Source organism: Balaenoptera musculus, chromosome 6 (assembly GCF_009873245.2).
Source record: "Balaenoptera musculus isolate JJ_BM4_2016_0621 chromosome 6, mBalMus1.pri.v3, whole genome shotgun sequence".
Taxonomy (NCBI): Eukaryota; Metazoa; Chordata; class Mammalia; order Artiodactyla; family Balaenopteridae; genus Balaenoptera; species Balaenoptera musculus.
Window position 1 is genome coordinate 105,980,407 of NC_045790.1, and position 24,367 is coordinate 106,004,773.

General features: G+C 40.5%; 1 protein-coding gene across 6 annotated transcripts in view; it reads right to left on the reverse strand.

Annotated features, from left to right (window-relative positions):
• GOLGA1 (golgin A1) overlaps positions 1–22,891 on the reverse strand; it is a 54,607-nt gene extending 31,716 nt beyond the window's left edge. For 2 of the 6 annotated variants that reach the window (XM_036856110.1, XM_036856114.1), the window contains exons 1-10: positions 22,770–22,891; positions 21,913–21,962; positions 20,762–21,062; positions 16,009–16,099; positions 13,941–14,015; positions 12,904–13,001; positions 11,463–11,495; positions 8,915–9,043; positions 7,722–7,891; positions 7,131–7,242 (exon numbers count right to left, since the gene is read on the reverse strand). In XM_036856110.1, the coding sequence (XP_036712005.1) occupies positions 7,131–7,242; positions 7,722–7,891; positions 8,915–9,043; positions 11,463–11,495; positions 12,904–13,001; positions 13,941–14,015; positions 16,009–16,099; positions 20,762–20,896 (843 nt within the window). In that variant the 5' untranslated portion in view covers positions 20,897–21,062; positions 21,913–21,962; positions 22,770–22,891. Of the gene's footprint in view, positions 1–7,130; positions 7,243–7,721; positions 7,892–8,914; positions 9,044–11,462; positions 11,496–12,903; positions 13,002–13,940; positions 14,017–16,008; positions 16,100–20,761; positions 21,063–21,912; positions 21,963–22,418; positions 22,467–22,769 lie in introns of those variants that run through there. The other 4 variants (XM_036856113.1, XM_036856112.1, XM_036856115.1 and 1 more) reach the window with 4 other exon arrangements.
• Positions 22,892–24,367: the final 1,476 nt, after the last annotated feature.

The following is a 24,367-nucleotide window of genomic DNA, read 5'->3' on the forward strand; positions in this document are numbered from 1 at the left end:
ACAGGGAAATTGAAGCTTAGGGACTACTAGCCCAACAGCACACACCTTGGTGACAGAATAAGGATTCAAACCCAAGTCTTCTTGATATAAAGCCTGTACTCCTTATATTACACATCAGTATGAACTTGAGAGATACAGGTGACCCTTTCCAGTAACAACCAAGAGAACAAACAAGTCTTATATAAGTCACCGTGTTGGGCAGAGTCAGGGACAGAAAAAGAATCAGTTGCCAATTCCCATTTAGTTTTCTTGTGCACCATATCCCACATAGAGCAATATCCCACACTCTGGCTGTTTTACTTCAAGCCCTCAGCACCTAATGTGCTACAGCTAACACCATACTTAATGGTGAGAAACTCAAAGATTTTCCCACTAAGATCAGGTACAAGGCAAGGATGTCTCCTCTCACCACTCCTTTTCAACATCATCTGGAAGTTCTTGCTAATGCAACAAGGCAAGAAAAGGAAATAAAAGGAATGGAAGGCTTCCCTGGTGGCAGAGTGGTTAAGAATCTGCCTGCCAATGCAGGGGACACGGATTCGAGCCGTGGTCCGGGAAGATCCCACATGCCATGGAGCAACTGAGCCTGCGCACCACAACTACTGAGCCTGCGCTCTACAGCCCGCGACCCACAACTACTGAGCTCGTGTGCCGCAACTACTGAAGCCCATGCACCTAGAGCCCGTGTTCTGCAACAAGAGAAGCCACCGCAATGAGAAGCCTGCACTCGCCACAACTAGAGAAAAACCCACGTGCAGCAACAAAGACCCAATGCAGCCAAAAAAAAAAAATTTTTATTTAAAAAAAAAGGAATGGAGATTGGGAAGGAAAACATAAAGCTGCCTTTGTTTGCAGATATAATCATCTTTGTAGGAAATCCAAATGAATCAACAAAAAAACTCCCCAGAACTAATAATTGATTATAGCAAGGTTGCAGGATAGAAGGTTAATACACAAAAGTCAATTGTTTTCCTATATACCAACAATGAACATGTAAAATTTGAAATTAAAAACACAATACTATTTACAGTAAAACTCCAAAAATGAAACACTTAGGTATAAATCTAACAAAATATGTACAAGATATACATGAGGAAAAGTATAAAACTCTGATCAATGAAATTTTAAAAAATTAAATAAATGGTGTGATAGTCCATGTTCATGGATAGGAAAGACTCAATAATGTCAAGAAATCGGTTCCTCCCAACTCGTTCTATAGATTCAACGCAATCCAAATCCAAATCCCAGCAGTTATTTTATGGATATCAGCAAACTGATTCTAATGTTTATATGTCAGGCAAAAGATTCAGAATGGCCAACGTAATACTAAAGGAGAACAAAGTCAGAGGACTGACACTACTTGACCCTACAACTTACTACAGCTACAGTAATTAGGACAGTGTAGTATTGACAAAAGAACAGACGATTAGATCAATGGAACTGAATAGAGCACCTGGAGATAGACCCCCATAAATATAGTGAACTGATCTTTGACAAAAGAGCAAAGGCAATACAGTGGAGCAAAGGTAGCTTCTTCAACAAATGGTGCTGAACAACTGGATATCCACATGTAAAAAAAAATGAATGTAGACACAGACCTTACAACTTTCATAAAAATTAACTCAAAATGGATCACAGACCTAAATGTAAAACTCAAAAACTATGGACTCCTAGAAGATAACATAGGAGAAAACCTAGATGACCTCGGGTATGACAGTGACTTATTAACTACAACACCAAAGCCATGATCCATGAAAGAAATAATTGATAAGCTGGATTTCATCAAAATTAGAAACTTCTGCTCTGCAAAAGACAATGTCAAGAGAATGAGAAGACAAGCCACAGACTAGGAGAAATATTTGCAAAAGACACATTTGATAAAAGGCCTGTTACCTAAAATATTAAAAAAAACTCTTAAAACTCAACAATATAAAAAAAAAATACCCTCAAGAACAAGAAAACAAACAGCCCAAGGCAAAGACAAAAAAGGTATAAGAATTGGAAAGAAACAAAGCTGTCTTCATTTGCAGATGATATGATTGCTAGACTCTGAAGACTCATCGTTAAGCTTAATAAGAGTTAATAAGTTGTGCAAAAAATCTGATACACAAATATTTCTATATGTGAGCAACAAATACAAAAAATAATTTTTAAAATGTCACAATTTAGAATTGGTTTTAAAAAAATAAAGCACCTCGGAATAAATTTAACAAGAGTTAACAAACCTTTATGGAAGGGACTTCCCTGGTGGTGCAGTGGTTAAGAATCTGCCTGCCAATGCAGGAGACATGGGTTTCAAGCCCTGGTCCAGGAAGATCGCACATGCTGTGGAGCAACTAAGCCCGTGTGCCACTACTATTGAGCCTGCGCTCTAGAGCCTGCAAGCTACAACTACTGAATCCGTGTGCCACAACTACTGAAGGCTGCGTGCCTGGAGCCCATGCTCCGCAACAAGAGAAGCCACCGCAATGAGAAGCCTGCAAACTGCAACCAAGAGTAGACCCCGCTCGCCACAACTAGAGAAAGCCCGCGCGCAGCAATGAAGACCCAACGCAGCCAAATAAATAAATAAAAAATAAATAAACCTTTCTGGAAAAAATTATAGAACCTTATTGAGAGTCATTTTTAAAGAAACAGTAACACTGAATATCTAGAGAGACAGACACGATGTTCTTGGATAAGAAAACTCACATGATAAAGTAATCAACGTTCTGCAAATGCATCTTCAGAGTCAATGCAATTCCAATCAATATCCCACCAGGTTTTTTTGTTTTTTTTAAAAAATCATTTATTTATTTATTTATTTGGGGCTGTGCGCGGGCTTTCTCTAGTTGTGGCGAGCGGGGGCTACTCCTCGTTGCGGTGTGCGGGCTTCTCATTGCAGTGGCTTCTCTTGTTGTGGAGCACGGGCTCCAGGCACGCAGGCTTCAGTAGGTGTGGCTCGCAGGCTCTAGAGCGCAGGTTCAGTAGTTGTGGCGCACAGGGTTAGTTGCTCCATGGCATGTGGGATCTTCCCAGACCAGGACTTGAACCCATGTCCCCTTCATCTTTTCCAATTTTTCCTGGAGACATCCGCAGCCTGGACAATATCAACAGACACTCTCTTCCCTCTGGCATCTGGTTTGGTTCAAGGTTGCATCTGGGCAGGTGACAGTGCTGGAGGCTGGGAAGTCCACGATCAAGGTGCCAGCACGGTCACCTCTGGTGAAGGCTCATTTCCTAGTTCATAGCTGGCACTTCTTTCTGTGTCCTCACCTGGCGGAGGGGCTAATGGTCTTTCTGGAGCCTCTCCACCAGGTTTTTTCAGGTGCCTGAAAAGTTGTTCTGTGGAAGAGCAATAGGCCAACGATATTCAAAATACTCCTAAAAAAGAACTAGGTACGGAGACTTGTCTTGTCAGACACCAGGACTTATCCTAATACTGTAGTTAGTAAGGCAATGCTTAGTATTGTGCAAATACCACAGCTGCATACACCCCGAAGTCCAGGAGTGGTTCCATGTACAAATGGAAAACTGAATTATGATAAAGCTGGCATTGCAGATCAGTGAGAAGACAGATTTTTCAGTAAATGGTACTAAAACAATTTAAAAAAAAATAAGACACAGATCCCTTTCTCACACCAAAATCACATTTCAGGTATGTTAAAGACTTGAAAATAAAGTCAAGACTCTAAAACTTTCAGATAATAATATAAGAGAATAATGTTATGATTCCAAGTGAGGAAAGGTTTTTTTAAAGAGACAAAAGTATAAACTTAAAGGAAAATAATAAATTCAACTATACTAAAATGAAGAGCATATGTTCAACAGAAGAAACCATAAAGAGCGTCAAGGCAAGCCCAAAACTGAGAGAACACATTTGCAACCCACATAACTGACCAAGGAGCATAGTAGCCAGGATATATATAAAGAACTCTGACAATTAGTGAGAAAAAGACAGAAAATGTAATAGAAAATGGGCCAAAGATTTGAACCAGCACTTCACAGAAGAGCACGAATGACTGATAAACATATGAAAATATGCTGAACTTCATTAATAATCTGGGAAAAGCAAATTAAAATCACGGTGAGAGGGAATTCCCTGGTGGTCCAGTGGTTAGGAGTCTGCGCTTTCACTGCCGAGGACCCAGGTTCAATCCCTATTCGGGGAACTAAAATCCTGCAAGCCGTGCAGCACGGCCAAAAAACAAAAAACAAAAAACAAAAAACAAAAAACAAAAACCATGGTGAGAAAAGATTTCACATTCACCAGACTGGCAAAAATTAAAAGTCTGACAATGTCTCACCTTGTCAAGGAAGCAGAGGAACCCAAATTCTTATACACTGCTGGTGAAAGTTTGTAAATTACTACAACTACTATGGAAAAACTGGGCATTACCTAGTAAAGTTGAAAAGTACAAATCTTTTGACCCAAACTTTTCACATCTCAAATATACCCTAGAGTTAACTCATTCACAGGCAGACAAAAGTTCACAGCAGCCTTGTTTGTAAAAGCAAAAACCAGAAACACCTTAATGCCCACTGTCAACAGAATGGGTAAATGAATTCTAGTAACTTCATACTACACAGTTGAGAAAAGATTAAATTATAGCGGCATGTGTCCATATGAATGTGTCTCAGAATACAACCTTGAGCACAGAAAGCTAGCATTAGAAGAATACCTACAGCATTTCATTTATATAATGTTAACAAGCATGATAAATGAAAGAAGCTACTGTTTAGGGATAAAATTATAAAGCAAAGCTAGGAAGTGGAGTAATTTCTGGATAAGCTTACTTAAGAAGGTAAAAAGAATGTGACGGAAGAGTAAAGGGCACACCAGGAATCTCAAAGGTAGACATACTGTTCTTTTTCTTCATCTGGGGGGTAGTAGCTACACGGCGGTTCATTAGCTTGTTACATTATTTACCTTACTTATGTTTCATATCTCAATATTAACGAGGACAACAAAGAAATGGACTCTAAACTCATCATCTTTATGAGAAAACTGACCTTCCTTTAGTGCTATCTTAGCCTGATGACTGACAGCATCAGCCACTCAGGTGATTAAGCCAGAAACCCAGAAGTCACCCCAAACACCTCCTTTCCTCTTGCTCCTCTCCTGTATTTACCACATTACCAAGTGGGTCCGTCTCCTCACGATTTCTTAAATTTGTCTCCTCCCCTGTCATTTCCACCTCGACTCTTGTCAGAGTCACCGTCTAATGCCTGCACAACTGCAAGAGCTTCCTAACTGGAAACCCTTTCAATGTTTCCTCTGACAGCCAGAGTAATCCTCTCCCTTACTCTGTGTTACCCTTCCAGCCTTCTTCCACTTCCTTGAAGGCGCTACTCCCTTTACTGCCTCAGTTTCTGGGTTTATTGTTCATACTATTTCCTATTTAAAATTCTCTGCCATCATTCCTACCCCCACAAGCTTCAGTAGTTCATCTCAGTTCAAGTGTTACTTCCTCAAGGAAAGTGTTCTATGACTCCAACGCTAGATGATTTGATGCCCTCTTATAGGATCTCACAGCATCCTGTAGTTTTCCTTCACAGCAACACATCATAGTTTATCATTATATACCTATGTGATTATTAATGTCTCACTTCCCCTCTAGACTAAATTCCACAAGGGCAAAGGTGGTATCTGTTTTGCTCACCCTAGTATTTCTAACACCCAGCACAGAGCACAGAGCTTGACACATAATAAAACTCAAATTATATTTTTAGAATGAATGAGGGAACTCAGTGGGACCAGAGTCTGGAAAATCACCTTTTCCAATTATGAAATGGATGGATGGTTCTAATATCAAACGGTCCCATGAATCCCGAAGTTTTGTGTCTGTTTTTCTCTCCAACCACCCTCACAAAATGTATTCTATACCCTTCTGTCTTCTCTGCTTCCTGCTGTCCTACCCATCCTTGAAATTCCAGTTCCTCCAGGAACAGTTCCTTGACTCCTGCACTGGAAATGCACTCTCCCTATGGCATATCCTTTGCATTTGAAAAATCTATTTCACTTATTTGGGACTTACTGAGTTGTGAACTTTTTTCTTGTCAAACAGGAGGTTTGAGTTCTATCATGAAACAGTAGGCCTCTGAGACAAAACACTATAGGTGTCTAGATTTTCAGTTCACTGGGGGGAGGGACCTTCTATCACAGTCATTCATTTGTGTAAGATTTATTTACTGGGTGCTCCTTGTTGTGAGTCAACAAAGCCCCGTGGAACAAGCATGAGCTTTGGAGTAAGACTTGGGTTAGAATTCAGCTCTGTCACTTACCGTATAACTTTGAACAAGGTATATGACCTCTCTCGGCTTCTATTTAGGTATCTGTAAGTATGCTGATAGCTAGAAGGAGTATATAGACTTCTCTTTTACACAAATCTTACTGTACTGTAATAATACTGTAAGTCTCTGGTGCACTTGAGATTAGTGGTTCTCAGGGGATGAGGGTAGGGTTTTTGGTACCACCTGTTAGGGGGTGTTTTGTCAATATGAGGAGAAGGGCTGGCCTGTCAATGCCTGAAGGATGCTGCTGGCATTCAGAACACAGGGGCCAGGAAAGCTAAATGTCCTGCAATGCATGGGACAATCATACAGTACAAATTGTTCTGCTCAAAATGGTAAGGAACACACCACTGAGAAGCACTACAGTCAATAATGATATTATTATTGTTCACCCTTATATTCTCAGAATTTAGCACGGGCCTAGAGTAGAAGGGCAAAAAATGTACATTAGCCAAACAAAAAAACAAACAGTTATGATATCATTTATGTGCGTTTGAACAAATTGGATTAGAGCCACGTATGTCAAAGGTACAAGCCTAGCCACGTCAACCAGTGCTGTTGTGTCTTGTGCTCAAGGTCCATGACATAGTAGTTTACACATTTGAGTAGATCACATGGTATGCTTTGACAGTTCCTGTCCGGACAATACTGACCTCTTCTGTTAAGCAACCCTTGTTCAGCTACATGGCCCCTTCCATCTGGATGCAGCCTGGCTACACCAGGAACTAGGGCAATGTGGACTGCATGAGAAACAGAACTTTCACCAGCCACCCTGAGGCGAAAATTTCTGACAGATATAGTTTTTACCCCATTCATGAATCCTAGCAACTTGGGTCCACTCCTAGTCCTCTACTTACCTTTTGCAAATCAATGGAAAGTTGCTGAATGAAGGCTTGGAGTTCCTCTTCCTTCTGCTCCAGGGCTGTGATCTTATTTTCTGCACCTGTTTTTGAAGCTGTCACATGATCTCTTTATTGAAAGAAAGCAGACAATGAACAAATTTGGATATCCCACCTAAGACACATTCTTCTACAGGAAAAACACAGATGGTTCTTTACATGTCAGGGCTGCAAACATTAGCCTTGTGAAGATTATCAGTGGAAAAGACTCCTTCACTCTCTCTGAAGCAGAAGGCCCAAGAGAAAAATTCCACTCAGGTTTAGGCAAGAAATCCTGATCTACCTTTGGCTATTCAATAGCTTAGCAACTCTAAAACATACTAAATTGCTCGGCAGGGTTGGAGTGTCTGAGCCTAGGCAGGTGAAGGGGAATGAGGGTTTGGGGGAGGTAGGGGGGTCCTAAAGCCCTAGGCAGGTAAGGATAAGTCCAGAAGACTGCCAGAATTAAGATCAGAAAGTGCTACAGTGAGCAATGGGGAAAGACAGGTTGGCTGTAACCAGAGCTACACTAACACCGCTACCCATGTGCCCCACAGACCAAGCAAGAACCTCTGCTCTTCCAGCGTTGAGTAGTTTCTCTGAAGTTCTTCTATCTTCTGGCTTAAGTCTGCTGACATCTGGTTGGAGATCATCAACTCCTCCTGGGTGCGACTAAGTTCTCTGGTACGTGCTTCCAATTCTTGCTCCATTTTCCCCAAACTTTCTTCTTTTTTTAAAAGCTGATACAAAGATAGAAAGTTTCACTGGACCACTACTAAGAAATACACTTGTAAAAAAATCTGGACAAGGACTTCCCTGATGGTCCAGTGGTTAAGAATCCGCCTTCCAATGCAGGGGACGCGGTTCGATCCCTGGTCAGGGAAGATCCCACAGGCCACGGGCAACTAAGCCCACATGCCCCAACTACTGAGCCTGCGCGTCTCAACTAGAGAGCCTGCGTGCTGCAAACTACAGAGCCCATGCGCTCTGGAGCCTGCGCGCTGCAACTACAGAGCCCACGTGCTCCGGAGCCCACGTGCCACAACTGGAGAGAAGCCCACATGTCACGATGAAGATCCCGCGTGCCGTAACTAAGACCCGACGCAGCCAAAAATAATAAAAATAAAATAAATAAATTAAAAATAAAATCTGGAAAAAAAAAGAATCTGGGACTTCCCTGGTGGTGCAGTGGTTAAGAATCCGCCTGCCAATGCAGGGGACAGGGGTTCGATCCCTGGTCTGGGAAGATCCCACGTGCTGCGGAGCAACTAAGCCCCTGTGCCACAACTACTGAGCCTTCACTCTAGAGCCCGCGAGCCACAACTACTGAAGCCCGCACGCCCAGAGCCTACGCTCTGCAACAAGAGAAGCCACCGCAATGAGAAGTCTGCGCACCACAACGAAGAGTAGCCCCCGCTCGCTGCAACTAGAGAAAGCCCGCGCGCAGCAACGAAGACCCAATGCAGCCAAAAATAAATTAATTAATAAATTAATTAATTACCAAAAATCTGGACCAATAAGGCAAGCTTTCATAACATTTTTGTGAGCTTAGAAGGGGTCTCATATGCCCAGTAGTTTAAAAAGAAAAAGGAAATACATTCCAAACAGAACTTTCCCACTTTAACAAACTGAAAAACATACAAATATGATTAATATCAAAGACAACTAAGGTATGCTTATCAGCAGTTAGAGAGTGATGACTAGCAAGATCAGCGTAACTAATCATCTATTCAGGATTTAGCTTCTAAAACAAAAACGCGTACCATGTGCTTTACTTTACTTAGTTCCTGCTGCTGGAACCCCTCTAATTCATCCATTTCATCTCTCCTTTGGAAAAGATTCAAACTCTGGTTCTTCATTTCCTGTAACTGAGCTGTCAGAAACCTTTTATCCTATGCAAAAGAAAATATCAGCTCAGGCAACTAGGACATTAGACATCCGTATTATATAAGCAGAATTCTTAATAAAGGAAAATCTGAAGACAATTTCTTGTCAGTAGCAATAATACATTGATAATGGGAAGCTTTACGGTAATTATTTACAAAATTATCTATAAATTCTTTAAGTTAGAAATAAATATGTTTTAAATGATAGTTGTGAAAAGGGGAACAAGAGCAACAATTACTGAATACTTGAAAAGTGCTTAAGTTTGATTAGCAATTCCAGATATCCATTTTACATGTCTATCTCAATGACATACTGAACTGGCTGAATAACATGAATAACTGGAACAAGACTGAATGCTCTTAAAAAATTAGATGCATTTGAGTAGAACTAATATTGGTTAGTAAGTTCAGATAGCAAGTCAACAAAAATTAGACATGACTGGTGTCAGGAGGTTACAATTTACTAAATAATAGCTTCCCGAGATGGATTCTCTTCAGGACAAACCCTGTTGTCACAGTTTCCAATTCTTGATTAAAAAGAAATTAAAACGGGGGGGAGGGGTGGTGGGACTGGGAGATTGGGATTGACACATATACACTAATATGTATAAAATGGATAACTAATAAGGACCTGCTGTATAAAAAGTAAATTTAAAAAAAATTTTTAAAAAAAGAACTTGCTGTATAAAAAAATTAAATTAAATTAAAAAAAAAAAAGAAATTGAAACAGTCTAAAAATAACACTTCCAAAAATCACAGTGGCTTAAAAGACCTACATAGATGCCTCATTACTCTTTCCTGGTCTAAAATATTTCCCAACCCTTCCTGCGGTAGGGCGGGGGGATGGAGAGAAAAGCTCTTAGTGAACTGAAGTAGATTTTATTTAGTTCAGTCCTATATGGATTCCCCCTTTACCGTAATTTTAAAAGATGAAAAAGTAGTCCAATGAGAATTCAACTGCTACAATCTTAAGAGTTTCTTTCAAGACAAGAAAACTTTAACCTAACCCATACCTTCATATTTAAGAAGACCATAATTAACACCATGCTTAGATATATTTTTTTTAAGCACAAGTTTCTTCGGGACATAGCCTGACTTTTCTGTCATTCTTTCCTACGTAAATACATTAAGGCATTCTGATAGCTTGGGTAATCAGATTTCTACAGAACACACAAAGAAAATCGCTGGTTTAACTTGGTGTTTCATCCCAAGAATGGGGCAATAATAAAACTCATCTGTTTAATAAAATTAACAGTAAATATATTTTACAACTGAATATATCAATCTAAGAAATAATTTTCTGGACTTCCCTGGCGGTCCAGCAGTTAGGACTCTGTGCTCCCAATGCAGGGGGCACGGGTTCGATCCCTGGTTGGGAAACTTAAGATCCTGCATGCCACATGGTGTGGCAAAAAAAAAAAAAGAAAAAGAAAAGAAATAATTTTCTACCATAAAGAGTAACTTAGGAGTACTCAATGAAAACAAGGAATGAATTAGGAAGCAGCACATAATGTGGGCTGAGCAAATTGACTATTGATTATTTTAAATTAAAATGTGTTTCTAAATGTAGGTGTGAAATTTAATCTTCCTGTTCATGTCTGGGAGCCAGGAATACATTACATAAGGCACCTACACAGTGTTACACAAGCTATGGTGCTGGAATAATCAATTCTCCTCATCTGTGTCTAGCTAAGAGGTTCTCTTATCTACTCAATGCTGAGCCTTCAGAAATGCCCTCCTTCCCCACTGCATCCTCAAAAAGTATTCCTAATGTTACCATTGTGTCAATCAGAGCCCCAGCAGGAAAGGGACTCAAAGTAGATATTCTGCAGACAGTCTAATAAAGGGACTTTTCAAAGCTGTGGGTGGGGTAAGAAAACCCAAAAGAGATGATGTGCTAGTAACAGTTGGGTATAAAGGGGCAAAGGGATAAATAGGTTATAAGAAACACAGAAAGAGAAACTCTATCAGAGGGTGAACCAAAGGTCCAGCTGAAGCTGTGACCTTTGGCCATGGGATGCAACCAAACTGAAGGGATCTCACATGGAGATGGCTGGGGGAATAAACTTCCCGACCACGCTCTTCCACACACAGTTCTTTTTGTGTTCCCCACTGGCATACTTAATTAGAAGCCAGAGGGCAATGGAGCCCTGCTGATGCATTCCCTATCAGTCTTCAGATACACAGAGAAAGGTAGGAGAGGGGGTGGAGAGTGTATCTGGAGGGGCAAACAAAAGATATCCAGTACACCCACCAAGAAAAAGGAAGACATGAGCTTTCTAAGTCAGTGTCTAATCACCCAGTGCCCTGCTTCCAAGAGGTGGTATGTATAGCCATCAGTGTACTAGGTACTGGAGAAAGCATTTTCCAAGCCCCAGAGAAGAGGCCAACATTCACAATGAGACAGAAACAAAGATGAACTAACCTTTTCAAGCTGATCCATTTTTTCTGACCATTCCTAAAACAAAACAATAAAAAAGTACAGTTTCCAGGGTAGAGTATCAATAATATCAAGATCTTAAGAAAACAAAATAACCCTCTCTACCCAAAGCAACCAATCAACCAAACAAAACAGCAAATATAAAGAAAGCCAAGAGTCCTAAAAGGAAAAGAAAATGAACTTTATATGAAATTCTAAAGCACATACATAAGCCTGCAAATTTCTACTAAGCAGAGCACCCAAACAAGGCTGTATCTGATGTTCTGATGCAGCTTTCAGCTTATTCCTGAGTATTTTTCTATGAGTACTATTATTATTTCTTGGGAGTGGGTAGCTGGGACCAGCTGTGCTGGTAATTCCACAACTGCTATATAAAAATTAATTTACTGAAAAACAGGCGGGGGGCAGGGGTTGTCTTCAGCAGCCCCCGATCATTATTTTCCTTCTCATTTTCACTTTACCAATATCTTTTACGCCATCTGATAAAAGTTAAAGGAGAAGGGATTATGCCCCTTATTCACCAATCACAGAAGAGGGGAAAAATAACCACTGGCACAAAAGGCTACATCTCAGCTGCCTACAGTCAGAGTCCACCGATTTTAGATTCTCTCTTCATTTATGTACATTCATATCTCAGTTATTCACTAATTATTGGCGAATGATTTTTTTTTCTGGCTAGTAAATGTCTGACATGACTAATACACACTGTAAAACAAGTCAACCAACCACCCCACCTACTGCAGATGAAATAATGTATTTTCTTAAAATGAAATATAATATAATAAATTGACCCTGTCTTAATAAATCAGAATTATCATTACAGTATTTTAATGCTTATCTTAAATTTAAAATGCCATTGAACAAAATATACTTTATAATTATTGTAACAGCCAGTAATAGTATTAGTTTCTTATTGTCATTCATTCAGCATCTTTCAGTGGATGGTTCTACTGAGATTACAGAAGTTCCTCTCAGTCTAGTTGGCTGGGGATGAAGAAACTTGGGACAGAGGTTGTAACAACTATGTACTCCATGGATAATCACTAGCTTGACAGCATCTTCTCCACTATAAAGGCAAGTGTTTTGAGACTAGGCTTTCAGACAGGTTTTTGGAGGACAGAGACCTTTTTCCTTATCTTGGGGCTCACCACCAGATTACGAACACACTACTTTCCTCTCCATTTTAAAAAGTTATACAGTTTGGAAAATGATACTCTCACATTATGGACACACTTCATGATTATAACTGTAAAGTTCCTTAATAATTTCCCACCCTAAGGCCAAATGAAATCTCAAAGAACTTATATAGCATTCCTTTTCTCCTGGGTTGTAAATATCTTCTACCAGGTTTATGGCATGATTTTTGAAATCATGTCACTAAGTGAAATCTTTCCACCAGCCTTGGGCAGTGCCACATATAAAATACCTGGTCCTTTCTGGCTAATGCCAAAGCCAGTCCTTCTGCCATTTTGGCTCTGTTGGCTTGGAATGTCTCATTCTGCTCTTGAAATTTCCGCATGGAAGCTGTTAACAAAGAGGCTCTATTTGAGATATGGAGATATTTCAGAAACAGCATGTCAAATAGCCCATGTGATTACTTTACAACTGTCACCTAACAAAAAAGGCCAAGTTCACAGAGTGGATTATGAGACTGGGAAAAACCTGACCCATCTTGACTTTCCCAGAATCTTTTGCCCTTAGTAACAGACCACAGTTTTGTTTTAGCTTGTTTCCAATTGTTCTTGGTTTTTTGTCAAGTATATACATTTAGGAAGATGCCAAAGGGTAACTTTTTAAATGATACAGTGATAGAACACTGAGTTAGGTAGGTTGCCAGAAATCACCAATGCTATTGCTAAGTGATGGCTACTACTACTTTATCAGAATTACAACAAAAAGTCAAAAAAAGCAAAACAAAAAAACCCTTTCTTCCACTTTATTTTGCTTAAAAAATTTTTTTTAGTATATATTATATCAACAAAAAATAACTTTCTACTTCTGTTAGCATCTTTTTTTGGATTGAACCCAAAGGAGAACATATGATTTAGGGTAAACTAAACAAAATGTATGTTCTATTGTTAGAGGAGTGATGACAGATAGAGATTTCCCCCAGTTATTGAACAAAGCAGCAATGAAGCTATGGCTAGAACCAAAGTTTCTTAATGTAGGCCCAAGGACCAGGCACTTGATTTTACTAAAACCTAAGGGCAGCCAATAAACCAGTCAACTGGATGAGATACATAATAACCTTCTCCTAAGAAGCATGCCTATAAGGCAACATAAGGATGAATTGTATGCTTATAACTATCAGATAAATGTTATATCAACTTGATTAAGAAGTACACTACTTATAAAATAAAGATTTGGGCTATGAAGAAGGACAAACTTAACCATACGCTATTGTTTCATTTCAAAAAACTAAACCCTGGAAAGATTGAAAAAAGCAGGAAAAAAAATACGTACAATCCTGGTGTTTTTCTAATGCAATTTCAAGCTTCTCTTTTATCTTCTGCAAATTTCGGACCTGTTCAGCATAGTCTTGGATGAGGAGGGTGACGCACATACCAGGAATGGACAAACATCAGGAAAGGAAGTTAATTAAACAAAAAGAAATGAATGAAAATGATGATGATTTTCTCAACCTGAAAACCATTCCTGTTAAGGAAAGCTGGGCAGACAGCCTCCCATTAACAATGAACAACACAGGCAAACAGGTATAGTACAAACTACCCACAGTGTAAATGGTGAATACAAACAGGCAGATTTGTTCAGCCTTGAGAGAGAACAAGAACTGGGCCTGGTCTGGTCATCAGAAATGCCCCGCCATGAAAACCACTATTATCTCATTACTTAATTTCCAATCTCAGTTTTCACCTTCCTTTCCAGTCTTAGCAGTAGGACAGATCAAAGGGAATTCACTGAACAGCTCACTTATAGTCCATACAACTGAGTGACAGTGGTTAGGGCAATAGCAAACATCTTACCACAGTATTGCCTTTGCAATAAAAGTAATTAATTCTCTAGAAGAGTCAGCTTCCTTTCTACACAGAACTGAGCTGCCTATGACATATTAAAGGTGAAAGTCAGAATTAATTACCTTGGTAGCCAAAGAAGATAGTATGGTATAGTGGAAAAGTAGACAGGCTTTAGTTCAAATCCCAACTCTGTCAGTCCTTAGCTGAGAGACCTTAAGCAAATTATTGATCCTAAGTATTAGTTTCTTCATTTATGAAATGATGATATTAATTTATCTACCTCAAAGGATGTATTAGATAATAAACTAAATGTTCTATATGCCTTAATTATAAAATAAACTAAGTGCTTTAAGCACGTTGCACACAATGCTCAATAAAGGGTAGCTGATACTGTGGTTGTTGTTATTATTCATACTGAGCCTGTAGGTAAATACCCAGGACATAAGTGGGCTTAATAAATGTTAGTCCTCTTCCCTGTCTCTCCTCTAACATCAGTCAAGCACAAACTATTTAGGGAAGATCCATATTACCTTAGAGCTTTCTCCCCAACACTGAACAAATATAAAGTTACTTCACCTCTGTTACTGATATTACTTACAGGTAGGGGTAACAGGATAATAACAATTGAGTTTAAAGCAGACTGTAGTGGTTTGCATCCGAGCTCTACCACCTACTACCTCTGTGACCTTAATCTCACTAAGTCTTGTTAGGCTAGAGTGAGAACAAAATGAGATAATGGACTATCTAGGAGCTGTGAGTTATACTATGTACCTTTGATAACTACACAAACACAAATATTTCACATACAACTTGGTGAATTTTGTAGTCTGTTGCTTTCGTTCCAGTAAAATGGGCATAAGGCCAAGGGACAAAAACAAACACAGAAGCCATTTACCACTTCACAGGCTGAAGTTTTCAAAATGTATCTACTGGCAGAAACCAAAATAAGAACTCACAACTCTATCACAAATATGCCCTGCTCAGGCAAAGAATATAATAGGAGTTGTGTAAATCGTAAACTGCACATAAAAGACATGAGAGTTATAGCTTCTATACAGGTGCTGAAGTTAGAAATACCATTGAAAAGTAGCCCAAAGACCCAGAACGACATTACACAGGTGATATGTATCTGTAGCAAGTGGCAACGTAGCACCAAACCCTGTCTGGTGCTGAAGAATCCAACATCTGTTGGCCATTCCCTAAATATGCTATCTCCTAACCCTCTCCACCTGAAAGCAAGCTAGGCTAATGGGTGAAAGATAGTTAAATCTACATATACTTTTAATACCTTTTATATCCACGGCTAGAAATCTCAGGAGCAGAAAAACGTAAGTTTTGGGTTTTTTTTTAACTTTAAAACTCAGTTTTGAATTTACACTATTCAGTACACTAACAAAAGAAGGGATTAAAGGGGGTACAAGTTGCTCCTTTTTGACTGAGAATATCAAAATATGTCAAAATAACTGTAAGGTTATGCTATTTGGCTTTTTTATAGGGAAAGCGGGTCAGGCAAGGCAAGTTTCCTTTGTTTGCTTCTTATGAGTTCTTAGACATACCAGAAAGCCTGGCCTCTAATTTCCGTATCTGTTCATTTCTTCTCAAAAGCTGGGATGAAAGATCTTCTCTGGAGCTGCTTCCATCAGATGCCTGTTGAGACAGATAAAAGAGGTTGTATTCATGCCTGGGTTTTTAGCAGCGTGAGACCACGATATTCAGTCAGAAAGCAACAACTCTTATTTTAGGTTTGGTTACACTTTAAGTGATAACTGAAAAGTTTCTCTAACTATAAAGTAGAAGCAACACTACCTCCATCTATAATGTTAGGAGATACAAGATGCAAAACAGATAAATTGTGTGTGTGTGTGCGTCTGCGTGCACACACTACTGGAATACACAGTGGTAAACAAATCCATTATGATCATATTACACCAAGTACATAATACAAAAAAATATATTTTCCGATAAAAAAGTAAATCACTTTATTTTTCCAAAGGTAAAATCCTGAGGTAAAGGGAAGAAGGTTCTTTAGCAAGGGATCAAAGGCTGGTTGGTCTGTGATGAAGAATCTATCACTAACATTGATAAAGTTTCAGTATCTTCATCTATAAAACAAAGGGATATCAATCTGTAGCTGTAAAATGCATCAAAAACTTTAGCAGATAATATACATTCAGTAAATCACTATATTAATGAAACATCAAATTTTCCCAATAATTTAGATTATCTTAAAACATATGTGCACTACTACTACTTTGGGCACTGCTTACTACTGCTAATAAATAAGTCACTTTATCTTTCTACTTTTGATTATAAAATTTTAAAAATAAAGAAGAGTAAGGAGGGTGGTTTAATGAACACTCTCTCTCTACTTTAACAACTGCTGATTTTTCCCATATTTGCTTCATCAATTTTTATTCTACTATAGTACTTTAAATAGCAGACATTGACATTTCATCCTAAATATTTTGATAAACATTTCTAAAATATAAGGACATTTTCCTTTATAGCCACAATACCATTATTATACCTAACAAAATTAAGAATAATAGTATCTAATATCCAGTCTTCAGTCTTCCCCATTTACTGCTAAAATGTATTTAAAGGTGGTTGAACAACTCATTTTAAATATTCATTTACCCACTGAGCCACTTACTCGTCCACTATGGAGGGTATAGTTAAAAGGGAGTCTCAGGAGGCGGAAGGCCCAGGTTCAAGTCCCACCTTCACCACTTACAAACTACAAGAACTTGGACCAATTACTTAACTTCTCTGTGCACTGGTTTCGTCCCACGTAAAATGTGATAACAAACATAACCTACGTCACAAAGCTGTGATGAGGATTAAATAAATCAATACTTGTCAGGTCTTGAAAACACAGCCTGGCACGTAATTAGCTTTAATACGTGTCATCTGTTAGTAGTACAAGTTATGATTATTACTGTCAGTGAGACATCTATTCTTAGCACTGTGCTAAGCACTGGGAACAGTGGTGAAACGGAGTCCCAATCTAAAACAGCAGCAGCTGCAGCAACTATGAATTACGAAGTGCTTATTAAGAGCCAGGCACTGTACTAAGTGTTTTATATACTATGCAGAAAAGAGTTAACATCCCAGGCCTGAGACTGCTATCCTTGGCAAGGCCTGCTTGTAAGGCGAGCCCTTGGCTGGCCTGTGAGAACTTAGATTTTACAAGGGTTCTCACCATTCCTGATAAGAATGGCTCACTGTACCTAAACTAATTGTGCCAAAAATATGGTTTATGCTGAACACCTGTTTTCGTTCTGGGAGTCTGGAATTTTGGTAAATGCTAGGCAGAGGGTGCCTATATGACTAGCCTCCAGTAAAATTCCTGGGCACTGAGTCTCTAATGAGCTTCCTTGATAGACACCATTTTATCCTGTGTTGTCACAATTCCTTGCTGAGGGAAATAAGTGTGGCCTATGCAACTCCACTGGGAGAGGACTCTTGGAAGCCTGTGCCTGGTTTCCTCCAGACTTTGTTCACGCACCTTTTCCCTTTGCTAATTTTGCTTTGTAGTAAATGTTTTTACTGTGATAAACGATAGCAGTGAGCAAAACTATATGCTGAGTCCTGTGAGTTCTTCTAATGAATAATCGAACCTAGGGGAGAACCTTGCCTGCCCGCCCTGCCCCAACACACATACTTTAATAAAGACAGGTATAGTTCCTATCTCCATTTTATAGACGTGGAAATTAAGGCATAGAAAAGTGACAAAAAATTTGCCCAAGGTCACACAATAACGATGAAAGAGGAATCAAATCCAGGTCTGCCTCCATAACCTGGCCTGAGTTCCTAACTGTTACTCTACTGCCTCTCATGAAGCTCCCAGTTTAGTGGGAGAGACAAACAAGCAAATCATCAACAACAATGCAGTGTAACAGAGGATATAAGAGACAAGGGACCAAATTCAGCCAGTAGGGATAAAGAGTAGAGGGGGTGAGATGGGCAGGTTGGGTCAAGGGGGCTTCCTGGAAGTAACATGTGAGCCAAGTCTTGAAGGATGCACAAAAGTATGTCAGAGGAATTCAGAAGTGAGAGGAGGACACAGGAGAAATTCCAGAGAGAGGAGACAGCATATGCAAACATTTGTAGGCATGATGGAAAGTTGTCCATTCCATAAAGTACATTAAGTTCAATATGGCTGGAGCACAGGGTGTAGGAAAGTAGAATGAGATAAAGGTAGGATGGGTTAGCTGTGACAAGACCACAGGGGTTTACCATTATACTATAATAATGACTTTGCACTTCATCCTGCAGATGATGGGGAAGCCACTGAGGAGTTTTAAGCATGGAGAGACATGAACAGGTCCGCTCTGGGGAGTTATTGGAGCCAGGGGGCCCAGATAGGCTACCACATTTGTCCACAAAAGAAAGACAGCCTGAAATAAAATGGAAGTAAAATGTACTACTAGTAAATGGAGTACAAAGGGTAAGTTTGAGTCAGGAGATGGAAGCCAAAATACTTGCTGACTAATTGGACACCAAGAAGTGAAGAAGCAAAGAGTCTAAAATGTCTCCAAGGTTTCTTGCTGGTGACTTGGGGGACGAAGTGGAAATGTGGAAATGGAGTTAATGAATTCAGTTTTGTTCATGTTAGAATTTGAGATACCAGAGGAAAGGCACCTGGTCGGAGAAATATATGCAATGGGATATAAAGGTCTGGAGATAGGGAGTGAAGATCAGAATGTATACATAAATAAGTTCAAACAGATAACTTTAGAAGTCACACAGCAAAGTATTTCCTGAATTCAGGCCAATCTCCATATCTGGAATACATTCAAGATGAGAGACTTCATTTAGCAAGTCAGCGTGAAGGCAAAGCAAGTACTTCTGCCACAGAACTCAGCATTAAAACTATGTCCTTCAGCCTGGTGATCAAACGTGCATTTATATTTCCTGTTAAATACAGGAGCCAATGATAATTTAGATCTGGTCATCTATTGTTCCACCCCAATAACCTAATAGCTTCTGCCACGTAATCTGACCTGAACAGGTAGTATAAGAAAGGAGGAGGTCGACTCATCTGACCATGGAAACAACTCAAGTATCTATCACTAGTAGAAGACAGAGACAAATTGTGGCCTTTTCAAATGCTGGAATCTTATACAGCAGTAAAAATAAATGAGCCATCTATAGTGTACCATTTTTATAAAGTTTGAAAATAAGCAACATTAAACAACAGATTGTTTATGAATATATATGTATCTGGTAGGATATTTTAAAAAGCAGAGGATTGATATACACAAACTTTTGGACAGGTTACCTGAAGGGGCGGAAAGGGAAGGGAACCAAGAAGGAGCAAACAAGTGGCTTTGACGGTACCGATAATGTTCTAGTTCTCTGTATAGGTGACAGATTTAACAAGCATTCATTTTATTTTTATGCCTTATACTTTACATTTACATTACATACATTCTTTTACATATACCAAGCATTATAAATAACTTCTTTTAAGTTATCTAACTTTAAGAGGATCCTGTCATATGCCACCGACCCAATTTTAATCCTAAGGCATGACACTTACCTAACACAGCAGCATCCTCAAATCTTTCCAACTACAAAGGTATTTTACAAATAAGGGACACAATGCAGCCATCAGTGCAATCTTTTCATCAATTTTCCCACTAAAATAGTGCTAATTCCCTGGCTAATTCCACACCAAACTCACAGACCCTGCTAAGCAACCGACTTAGAGTGTACATATGTGCAGACACAAAAAACCAAGGTATTTTGAGAAACGAAATGTAAAAGAAGATGCACAAGGTATATAGATGGAAAAAGAGTACAAGAGGACAATGTAGAGAATATGCAAAGGGACCGATGAAAAATAAGAAAAAAGAAATAGAAAAGCACCTCAGAGCAAGAAGAATCAGATATAAACTACAAATAATCTTGCAATTTTAAAAGAAAATACTTATTGGAGGGACTTCCCTGGTGGTCCAGTGGCTAAAGACTCTGCGCTCCCAGTGCAGGGGGCCCAGGTTCGATCCCTGGTCAGGGAACTAGATCCCACATGCTGCAACTGAGAGTTCACATGCTGCAACTCAAGATCCTGCATGCTGCAACTAAAGATCCCGCGTGCCGCAACAAAGATCCCGAGGGCCGCAACTAAGACGCAGAGCAGCCAAATAAATACATAAATATCTAAAAATATATATATAAAAAAATAAAACAGCTATTAAAAATAATAAAAAAAGAAAAAATATTTATTGCAAAGATTCCCTGAAATATTATTTTAAAAATACAATGCGGCTATACCAAACATTAAGAACTAGAGAAGATACTTACAAAGTCATCTCCTGAGTCAGCTCCCATGGAGGCAACCGATTCCTTGCTCACTGATCGTGGGATCCTAGTAGCACCTCCTGGCCTCTGAGCGACAGCAGTCTCTTCTGCAATTTTCTTCTTTAGTTTTGCAAACATTTTGCTGTGTGGCTATCCTGCACTGATGGCCAGGTCTTGAACCCCCTACAACAGTCGTTAGGCCAGCAACCAGGAATTCCGAGACAGGTGCCTAAAAAGTTCCAGATATCCAAACTAGCTGCATTCCCACTGAAATGTGGGCCAAAGGCTTGTGGCAATAGCGTATCTATAAATCAGATGAAAGAGCGCTCTAAGTTAAACACCAGAGAAATTTCACATCTGGGTTGCTTTGTTAAGCTTCAGGTTTCAAGATTAAGTTTCATAAGTTTACATGCACACTTACTAGAACACAATTACTAAACATCTGAAAAGCACTCAGGTGCTACAGATGCATGTACAGATAAGGAAATCCAGTCTCAAGGAGGTGAAGTAATCTGCCAAAGATTGTGTGGCTAAATGCAGCGCTGGCATTTGAACCCAGGACTCTGACTCACAAGTCCTTACTCTTTTTTTTTTTTTAATTACACCACATTGGCTGTGGCATGCAACACATCAAGTAAAATTTCCCACAGCAAACATTAACATAATGCTTCTGAATCCTTCCCCCAATAATATTAAGTTCAACTACAGTTTAGACAAAAACATGTAACTCAATACAGGGAGCAGGTATAATGTTCTAATGTTCCAAGATGGTTTGGAATCAGCTGTTCACTAGAAAATGTTGACAACTTTTTTCCTAAAAAAACAGGCAAGCCAGTCAACTGTACTGTATACGTATCCGATATCCTTAAATGTTTCCTGGAAATGCTGTGTGGTTCTCTTTAAGAGTGATTAAAATTACCTCAAGTCAATTTCTTTTTTCACAATGTTTTACATGATATTCAAACATCTTTCCCTCCTAACGTGCATGAAACATTTACATTCTGGGTCCAAACTTAACTTTTGATATTTTGTGGAGGATAGCTAAGCTCCGCTCTAAGATGTACAAATGACTTCTTACCACTTCAGAGCATCCATTTAAGTCTGTACAATTCTTCAAAAGTTTTACCTTCAATGTCTGTAAACCACCTACTCACCTGGCTTATCTACTAGATTTAAAACAGCTTGGAGGTCAAAGCTTTCTGTCCTGCATGAAGACAAAAATAAAATGCATTGAATATTTCCTCTCAAGTGTAAGGCCAAAATGTTGCGGGGTCGGGGCAGGTGGAGTGGAAGAGGAGGGAGGAAGGACTAAGGTGAGGGGGAGAGAAAATCTGTCGCTACCACAATCCTCAGGGGTCTCCCCTCCCTCACCCTGGTCTTTGCATCTGTGATTTGCCTAAGAGCTTCACTTAAAGGCACAAAGAACAGAACCTCTCATTGTAGTAAGTGGCTAGACTCACTTCGCCTTGGGAGCAGTGAGCAAAACAACTTTAACGAGATTAAGGTTTCCCAGGGCCAGTATTTACTTCAGTTGATTCTGACAGTCACACTGTTTACCGGGCCAGACCCCAGAGCCTTGACTCGCACTAAGAAAGTCGCTGAGAAAAAGGATGGCTAAGTTGGGTAAAAGACAGCTTCCTAATGCCCGGGGGCCAGCCACCTGCCACAGCAGTTTGGATCCCACTCAGTCTCCTTCCAGACCCGCCCGTGCGTCGTAGACTGTCAAAGAAGGGAAGGACCAATGTGTCTCCCATTTGACAGCAGGGAAACGGAGACCCAGAGAGGAAGAGTGACTGGTCCAAGGTCGCGCAGGGGGGGAAATTCCGGAACCCCAGGCTTCAGGTTCCCAGGCCGGGGAGCCCGCCTCTGCCCCCACCCTCGTCCTTTCTGCACCCCGGCACTGCCCCCCGCCTTGGGTCTTGGGCAACCCAGTCGGGGCCTCTTTGGGCGCACTCCGAGACCACCGGGAGAAAGAGGGGCCTGCTCTTGTCTCCGGTCCCCGCCCGCGCACCTGCCGCTCTCTGGGCAGCCGGCAGAGCCCCGCCTCCAGGGCCTCTCGTGAGCGCCGGCCCGCGTCACCAGCCCCCACGGCTGGCCTGCGGGCAGAGCAGCGACCCGGAACCGCACTTCCACCGGCGCGCCGGAAGTGGCTGCGCGCGGGGCCGTCCCACCGTGCGCATGCGCCTGAGCGCGGCTTCCCCGGCGGCCGGCGCGAGCTTGGGGGTGGCGGTTGGGCCGGAACCGCTGGAGGGCGCGGGGCTGGGCGCTCTCTGAAGCCGGCCCGCCACGTCAGCAAGCGGCCAAACCCTCGTAGGAGGACTGGGTGGCTGAAGCACTTCTTTCCTTTTTTTTTTTTTTTTTAAAGGGGGCGGTGCGGAGCGGGGGAAGTGGTAGGAGCCTGGTGCAAAGGGGAAAGAACTGATTGCTGCGGTGGTGCCAGCCTGTGGCGTGGAAACCTCAGGCCGTGGCTGCGCTGGCCCAACCCAGACTTTTCACTCCTCTCCTTGCATCCCAGTCTGCACCCTACACGGCCGCCTTGTCCCTGCAAGCCCCTGCCGCCTTCCTCACGCACCTGTGGCTCCACACGTTAGTACTGGGAACTCGCGCTTCGTAACGGGTGTTTTAAGTTTTGTGCCTGTGACCCATTGTAGGACACGTAATGTGTCATTGAAAGAAGAGTTTCCGGAATCATACCCTTATTATATAGTGCACTCTGATATATTGCATTTCATTAGGAACACACGCTAGCGGCAGCCCACCACATTCATTTTACTAGCTACTAATGGGCCTCCAACTTTTGACAGATGAAGAAAGTCCAGAGAGGTAAAACTGCCTTGTACAAAGTTACAGTACAAATTGGTAGCCTACGTCGGGTCTCCGGATCCTCAATGCCAACCAAGCCAGACATTCCACATTGAAGTTGCACATGTTCTTGCCCAGACCCAACACCAGCCCGAGGGCCAGCAGCTTCAACCCAATCCCCTGAAACAATCCCTCCCTCAGTGTGTCCCACCAGGAGGAGGGCAGGGAAAAAACCAAGACTAGGACGTAGAAGAAATTTACAAACTAAAACAATAGCATCAAATCCTCAACCTCAAGACTGTTTCAAGTAACCGAGGAATTATCTGAAAGAAGCAAACCCTATCAGTTTAGCCCTTATGTTGTCAACAATTCTGAAGAAGTAGCAAAAACTTTAAGCAAATAATGTTTATTTTTATATCGATGATACACTTAATATATACGTGAATTCAAGATACAAAATTCATTTACAAGAGTTCACACCTGATGAATGTAATCACATTCCTAGAGAGAACATTTATCAATGCAAAAATGTCAATAACACTGACAACAAAAATCAAATATTCTGTAATCTTGTTATTCAATAAACATCAAAACAATGTTTAACTCTCCATTCTCTATTATTTAAGAGCCCTCAAGGTGGTAGGCACCATATAACAGAAGAAAACATTGGAAAAGACAAGGGCCTACTGAATCTGCTCTGCAGAATCACAGTGTTTACTCTGATATTCATTTACTGAAGTAGTGAAAGGCTTGCTATCCTTTGACAAATCACGTATCATACAAGAGTCAAAAGTGATGATCAAGAAA